We start from the raw sequence: 8598 nt of genomic DNA on the forward strand, positions 1-8598 counted from the left end.
GTGTTTAAAGTAGTTTTAATTAAAAAAAACTCTTCAAGTTCCATAACTTGAGGACAAGTTATGGAAGACTTTAAACTAATAAAAGAATGTAACTTTTCTTTATTTTGTAATTTATGGAATTAATTAAGGTTACACATTTTATTACTTAATGAAGTGACTCTTGAACCTCCATAACTTGAGGACAAGACTCTTCATTTTTGTAACCATTACCAACTTTTATGAGATTTATGAAACTTAAATGTGACTTTTCATATAACTTGAGGACAAGTTACAAAAACACATTTTAGAATCAACTCTTAGATTAAAATGGATTGAAAACACATAATCAATTAACTTTTCTATTAATCTAAGCAACTCGTAAGAACAAGATAATTTAATCAAACTTTTTCATGTAATTAGCCTAATCACTAAACTAATACAAAACATGAATCTATTGACAATTATCACATCAAAAACAAGATTATAGGTTTAAAAACAGCTTATGGTAATGTTCCTAGTCCATTTCTAGCCAAAAAACTCGAAGATATGCTGTCAGGGGCTCCTACTCGTCGAGTGTATCAACCTACTCGCCGAGTAGGATGATTTTCTTCATGGACTCGGCGAGTTCATCAGTGGACTCGGCGAGTCCAGTGCCCAGAATGCCCGAAATTCGACTTTTTCAGCATTTTTCAGCAATTTGCATCAAGTATAATGGAAAACAAGCCTAGGCTCTGATACCACTGATGGGTTTTGAACATTCTAACACTCCTAAGTGTAAATGCAACCCTAAATACCTTGGATCTATGTTTTCTCTTGTTGTTGTTGCTTGACTCCATGAAGCTTGAGAGCCTAGTGCCCCAAGTGTGACACCTCAAATGGTTCACACAACATCATGAACTCTTGGAATAACCATGAGAAGAAGACATACATGTTCAAATCGGCTAGCCCTCAAAATATGTATCACTAGTGCCAATTTCTTGAACTAAAGGGGTTCTTATATAGTGTGGCTATTAGGGTTACACCATGTAACTCATGACTTTTCCCATTCCTTATGCTCCATGGGTTTTAACCTCCATGGAGTATCCATGGATCACCACATGGGTTAAACCCAACATAAAGGAATCTTGGATCATAAGCCCACATATATAAGAATGAATGATTTACACAATCAATCCCCATATATTTAATTAGTCTCTTTTTGATCACTAAATTAAGTCCAAATTAATTCTTGATCAATACTAATTAAATAACATGATTTCATATTAATATATTAGAACTTATAATATATTAATATGTCACAAAATGTCTTTTCCTCATAACCGGTCTATCCAAATGTTCTGATGCCATGCAACCCAAATGGACCATGCCGAGTCGGGTCAAGTACATACCAATTATAGTTATGGACTTAGACACTAATCCAACAAAATGTTGTTTCTCGCGGACCTGCCTCGTCTTCTCAACCGGTTGTTGGGGATATTTTCCCAGCCTGTTTTCTGTCCTCTGCTTACGCCGATATTCTTGTAATAGGTCAAGCAGGAAAAGGTACTACTCCTATTCGAAAAAATGAAGTGTACGCGTGGTGTTGTTGTCGGACGAAGAAACTGAATCTGATGACGTGGGCCTCTGTCCTTGTAAGATGCGAAACACAGTGTCTGTGCCCAAGCTTCTTGGCGATATTGGGAATGTTCTTGGCGATGGGTTTTTTGTGCCCGGGCAGAAAGAGATAGTAGTGGTGCCCAATTCTTCAAAGACATCGCCTCCTCCGTTGATATGTGCTTATTTAGTCATAAAAATCATACATTATCTTAATATTTTATGTTGATTTTATCCCATAGTATGGACAAAAGGTTCTTAATTAGCATAATATTTCAATTTAAGTAATAAAGACATGATCGGACGAAAAAGGAAGTGGAAATAGCAATTGGAAGCTTGGAAAATGAAGTTTGAAGAAAGAAGGCTTAAATGAAGAAAAACTCGACGAGTTGGCCATCAACTCGACGAGTAGGTTGGAAGATTCCCGATTGAAGGGTGCCTTGCCGTACACGCGTATTAAGTGAAAAACTCGACGAGCTTATCTTAAAAACTCGACGATTTGGTGCTGAATTTTGGAAATTATATATATATATATATATATATATATATATATATATATATATATATATATATATATATATATATATATATATATATATATGTCATTTATTCCCGAAACCCTAACACATTCTGGAGGCTTTTGGCGACTTCTGAAGATCAGAAGGGTTCTTGGGAGCTTTGGTTTTCGTTAATTCAACCTAGAAGTCAATCTTGAAGATATCTAAGGCAAACAAACATTACTTTTATCTTAATCTTTTGTGTGAACCATGTTTGAATCATTAGATTTCGATTTTAGGATGATATTTGTTGTAGTTATGAGCTAAAAGCTTCATACTTCTGTTTAGATGTAGATAATCTTATTAATATGGTTTGATTGAGTGGTTTGGATTAATTTGAGTTGATTATTTATCTTGTTAAGCTTGTTAAAAGATGCTTTCATGTTTTTAATAATTATTTTCTGTTAATAATCAAGTTTATTGAGTTGTATGAATATCTTCTTAATTGCTTTAATCTTATATTTTTGTGAAAACAAGATTGGATGCCTAGTATTAGTGAACATGAACCTAGGGTTAACTAGAAAATAAATAAATAAATGTGTGAGCATGTGTGATGAACAACCACATATGCGTTGATTTAATTGAAAATTTTAATTAACTAATATTACAAGTCTTACTTGATTCGAATTGAACACTAGGAAACTTGTCAGTTTAATCAATCGGCCACTGTTTGAATTAACTTGTTTGCTACAGGATTAGTAATAGTGAACACGAAACTAATCACATTAGAAATCGGTAATCAATGATATATTTATCCATTGCACTTGCCACGAAATCAACCATAGGAATAAGTGAATCGAAATCTAAATAGAATCTCTTTATCTTATTGAATCTAGCTGTCTTTTATTCCCTTTGGTTGTTAATTGTCTTTTGTTTAAGTGTTATTTGATTGCTTAAGTTTCTAGTCTTGCAAAACTAGAGAAAACCCCTCTTTTATTACTTGCTTTTGTTTAGGTAATTCTAGTATTTATTTTAATTGTTACCGTTCCCTGTGTTCGATACCCTACTTGCTTGAACTATATTGCTAATTGATAGGTACACTGCCTTTCATGTGTTTATTTTTTGTCTAGGTTAGCAGGATTAAAACTAGCATTATTCCACACGTATCAAGTTTTTGGCGCCGTTGTCGGGGAACGGTTCTAATAGTTATTTTATTTGCTAGTATTATCGATCCTTTATGTGAAATTCATTTCATACAAAGTTACTACTTTTCTGTTTCAATTTTTCGTTTTCAGTTTTCTGTTTTTGCGTTTAACTCGTCGTCTCCATTACGGAACTCAACGAGTTGGTCGCGTTTTCATTTTCGTTTTTTGTTTCGTTTTGTTCGTTTTACGCGTGTTTTTTTTGTTTTGTTCCAGGAAGTTTATGACCAGAAGTTCAAGTTCTTCAGTAGTGCCACCCATTGAAGATCCGGAATCAATTATTTGCAAAAAGAAGGACAAGGCAATTAGAGAATCAAGCGGTTTTGACAAGAAAATAGAAGATCTCGAGCCAAATACACCTGAATTTGAAGAAGGAAGTGAGACCGAACCAGAAGAAGAGATGGCTGACATTGTAGACATACCCATAGGCGAATGGAAGAGGAGAATGCGTGATGATACTGGGCTAGGACTTGTGCAACCCGCAATTCCAGAAACAACAAACTTTGAGTTGAAAGGTAACATACTAACCTAGCTGAAGCACATCCTATTCTACGGGAAGGATCATGAAGATGCATACAAGCATATCGACGAGGTCAACGACTTAGCCGACTACTTCAACATCCCGAATGTGCCTCGCGATACTGTTCTACTTCCTATGCTACAGGTCACGTTCAAGGGAGTCGTGGAAGATTGGCTAAAATCACAACCTCCAGGATGCATCACAACATGGGAAAAGATGTGCGAATATTTCATTGATCAATTCTGCCTGCCTCAAAAGTAGCGAAGTTGAAGAAGGCCATTGCAAACTTCGAACAACAAGGAGGCGAGTCACTCTATGAGGCGTAGGAAAGATACAAAGGGTTTTTGAGGAACTGCCCTCATAATGACCTAAACATTCAGCAAGAAGTTTTAATATTCTATGATGGAGTGAATGTGACAACCAGGCAGCTCCTTGACTCTCAAGGACCACTCACGAAGAAGACACCCGTAGTTATTAAAGAGTTGATTGAAGAATTCTCTAAGCACTCTAGATAATATCATAACCTAAGGCACGACTCAACACGAGAGGTGGTAAATTCGGTTTCCGATGACATGGCAGCAGTGATGGCTAAGCTAGAAAGCATGGATCGTAGGATGACAGAGATCGACCAATCCATCCATGCCATCCGAGTGGGATGCGACAATTGTAGCGGGCCCCACATTACTAAATATTATGACCTTGATGAGAATGGGAACTGGAAAGTGCAAGTGTGTTATTCAAGTGGCGACAGGTATGATGAGGATTGGCAAAAACTCAAAAAATAATGGCTACCATATGATAAATATAAGAAGGAAAAGGAAGAAAAGTATAGGCAAAAGGGGAGAGGAATTTATCAAAAAGAAGAACCGGTGTAAGAAAAGAAGTCTGACTTTGAAGCCATGCTTGCACGCTTTGCAAGTGCATCCAAGAAAAGACATGATGATTCTGATGCTGCTATAAGAGAGCAACAGAACATGATGAAGGAGCACCAAATTATGATGAAAGATCAACAAGCTTTACTTCTGAATCAACAATCTTGGATCCTCAATATTGATAAGAAACTCGGGCAACTTGCAAGGCAATTCAACGAAATAACATCGGGCGGACTTCCTAGCGACACCGAGAAAAATCCAAAAGGCGCACACATCAATATAGTGATGACTAGGAGCAGAAAAATAATCACTCCTCTGACCTCGATACCGAATGAAGAGAAATAAAATATGAAATCCTCAACAGTATAGAAAACTTGATGAGTTCCCGAATAGAACTCGACGAGTTCCAGAATAGAACTCGACGAGTTCTTCACCTGATGAAAAAAATAAACCTCAAGTTAAGTCGTATCAACCTCCATTTCCATTCCCGATCCGAGCTAGACAAGATAAACATAATGAAGACTATCAAAAGTTCCTGGAACACATCAAATCCCTTCAAATCAACATCCCTTTTATCGAGGCGGTTGCACAAATGCCCAAGTTTGCCAAAGTCTTGAAGGACCTGCTCAAAAATAGAAATAAGATGGAGGAAGCATCCAAGGTGGTTCTTCATGAAAATTGTTTAGTTGCAATGTTGAATAAATTACCAAAGAAGATGGGTGACCCGGGTAGTTTAACTTTCCCATGCCAATTCGGGAATTTAGCTACTAGTTCTGCATTGGCTGATTCGGGGGCGAGTGTGAACCTTATGCCATATTCATTCTTTAAGAAGTTGAACCTTCCGGAACAAAGAACAATTCGAATGGAGATCCACCTAGCAAACAAAACGGCGACATTTCCAAGGGGGATATGTGAGGACCTATTGGTGAAAGTTGATAAGTTCGTATTTCCCATGGATTTCATAGTACTAGATATGGAAGAAGACCATCAATTGCCGATCATTCTTCATAGACCCTTCCTAAACACTGCATGCGATATAGTGGACATAAGAGAATTAAAAATTACCCTTCGGGTAGGGGATGTTTCAGTTACATTTGGAGTCGATCAAGCCATGAAGCATTCTAAGTATAGTAATGACACGACCTTCTCGGTGGACATTTTGAAAGAATTAATGGAAGAATGGAAAGAAGACAAGTCAATCGAATTCTCAATTTCCTTTGAAGATGACTTTGATGCTGAAAGAGACCTAAAGGAGATAGAAAGATTACTCGAAAAAAGTGAATACGAAGAAATAATAACAAGTTCTTAAAAGTCAACTCGGCGAGTTGAAGGGATAAACTCGGCGAGTTTGGACGAAAATTCGCGATCAGGCGGGAAAACTGGGCACAACTCGTTGAGTTATGTTTCTGGACTCGACATGTTCAGTGTTCGAAACTCGAATTTAGAGCTAAAAACTTTGCCGGAACACTTAGAATATGCATATTTAGAATAGGGTGATCAGAAACCTATGATCATAGCCTCTGATCTTACACAAACCGAAAAAGAATAGTTAATGAAAGTTTTGAAGAAGAGGAAAAATGCCATCGCATGGAAAATTACCAACATAAAAAGGAATTATCCCTTCATATTTTTGTCATAAGATAAACCTTGAAGAAGGTGCAAAGTTGGTAGTGCAACATCAAAGGCGGTTAAACCCGAACATGCAAGAGGTGGTCAAGAAGGAGGTTATCAAGCTCTTAGATGCGGGGATCATATGTTCGATTTCCGATAGTCCATGGGTAGTCCAGTTCAAGTAGTACCAAAGAGAAGAGGGATGAAAGTCATGACGAACGAGAAGAACGAACTCATACCTACACGAACGGTAACCGGTTGGCGGGTGTGCATCGATTATCGAAAGCTAAACGATGCCACTTGCAAAGACCACTTCCCTCTTCCTTTTATTGATAAAATACTTGAGCGATTATCTGACCATTGCTATTCTTGTTTCTTAGATGGATTTTTGGGATATTTCCAGATTCCTATTGACCCAAATGATCAACAGAAGACAACTTTCACTTGTCCAAGTAGAACATTCGCAAATCGATGCATGCCTTTTGGGTTATGCAACGCATCGACGACCTTTCAAATATGCATGATGGCAATATTCCACGACATGGTGGAAAATTTTATGGAAGTATTCATGGGTGACTTTTCTATTTTCGGCTCTTCTTTCAATGATTGTCTTACTAACCTTTACTTGATGCTTGCTAGGTGCGAAAAAACCAATTTAGTATTAAATTAGGAAAAATGTCATTTCATTGTGAAGGAGGGCATTGTATTAGGCCATAAAGTATCCAAAGCGGGGATCGAGGTGGATCGGGCAAAAATTGATACTATTGTTAAATTACCCCCACCAACCACTGTGAAGGGAATTAGGAGTTTTTTAGGTCAGGCGGGTTTTTACCGTCGTTTTATAAAAGATTTTTCCAAAATAATTAGACCTTTGACTCAATTACTTTTGAAAGACGCGCCTTTTAATTTTTCAAAGGAATGTTTAGCTGATTTTGAAATTTTGAAAGAAAAATTAACTAAGGCCCCGATCATTTTCGCCCCGAATTGGAACTTACCCTTTCAAATAATGTGCGATGCGAGCAATTTTGCCTTAGGAGTTGTACTTGGTCAAAGGGTTGACAAGCACTTACAACCCATTTACTATGCAAGCAAGTCCTTAAATCCGGCCCAAGAAAATTACACCACAACTGAAAAAGAATTATTGGCCGCGGTCTATGCCTTTGAAAAATTTCTTCCTTACCTTATTTTGTCTAAAACTATTGTTTTTACTGACCATTCTGTTATCAAGTATTTGTTTTCCAAGTAGGATGCAAAGCCTAGATTGATTCGATGGGTGCTTTTACTTCAAGAATTTGACATCGAGATCAAGGACAAGAAAGGGATGGAGAATGTAGTTGCCGACCATTTATCTTGATTGGAAAATCCAGGAAGAGACGAGATGGACAACAAGGGTATTGGGGAAAGCTTCCTAGAGGAGTACTTGATGGTGATCATGTAGGAAGAACCATTGTATGCGGACATTGCAAACTTCTTGGCTAGCAACTTTCATCGAAAAGGGCTCATTCACTAGCAAAAAAAGAAGCTCTTTTCAGAAATCAAATATTATTTCTAAGATGATCCCTATCATTTTAGGAGTTGTGCAGATGGGATCATTAGGAGATGTGTGTTTGGAAGAGAGATTCGTGACATTCTAGAACATTGCCACAATGGGCCAACAGGAGGACATCATGGGGTGCAATACACAAATAAAAAGGTGTTTGATGCGGGGTTTTATTGGCCCGCAATCTTCAAGGATGCTGCCACCTATGTGAGAGAGTGTGATGCTTGTCAAAGGTCGGGTAATATTTCTGCAAGGAATGATATGCCTCAAAGGAACATCCAAATGTGTGAAGTATTTGATGTGTGGGGTGTGGATTTCATGGGACCATTTCCATCATCTAGAAGACACAAATACATACTTGTAGCGGTGGATTATGTTTCAAAATGGTTGGAAGCGCAAACGTTACAAACAAATGATGGAAGGGTAGTTGTAAAGTTTCTAAAAAGATTATCTTTTAGGTTTGGTGTACCAAAGGCATTGATAAGTGATAGGGGAACCCACTTTGCTAATGAACAACTAGCAAAGGTGTTACAAAGATATGGTGTACACCATAGATTTTCAATACCTTACCATCCACAAACAAATGGGCAAACCAAGATCACAAATAAGGCACTCAAAAGAATCTTGGAAATATTGGTGGGTAGCAATAGGAAAGATTGGGCGGATAAATTAGATGATGCATTTTGGACATTCTGGACTGCATTCAAGACACCCATTGGAACCACACCCTATAGGTTAGTCTATGGTAAAAAAAAAGTTATCTACCGGTGGAGCTTTAGCATAA

At 37.5% G+C, this 8598-nt stretch overlaps 1 protein-coding gene and 1 non-coding gene across 2 annotated transcripts; one reads left to right on the forward strand and one right to left on the reverse strand.

Annotated features, from left to right (window-relative positions):
- Window positions 1-4054: 4054 nt before the first annotated feature.
- Window positions 4055-4161, reverse strand: LOC145128126 (small nucleolar RNA R71). The gene has a single exon (XR_013716727.1). It is a non-coding gene; the product is annotated as a small nucleolar RNA R71 (small nucleolar RNA).
- Window positions 4162-5306: 1145 nt separating this feature from the next.
- On the forward strand, window positions 5307-5972 carry LOC145127547 (uncharacterized). The gene has a single exon (XM_079062725.1). It carries the CDS (start codon window positions 5307-5309, stop codon window positions 5970-5972), a length of 666 nt encoding a protein of 221 aa, XP_078918851.1.
- The last annotated feature ends 2626 nt before the right edge of the window (window positions 5973-8598 follow it).

This window comes from Lactuca virosa, chromosome 7 (genome assembly GCF_052849685.1).
Source record: "Lactuca virosa cultivar CGN04683 chromosome 7, Lactuca_virosa_CGN04683_v6, whole genome shotgun sequence".
Classification (NCBI taxonomy): Eukaryota; Viridiplantae; Streptophyta; class Magnoliopsida; order Asterales; family Asteraceae; genus Lactuca; species Lactuca virosa.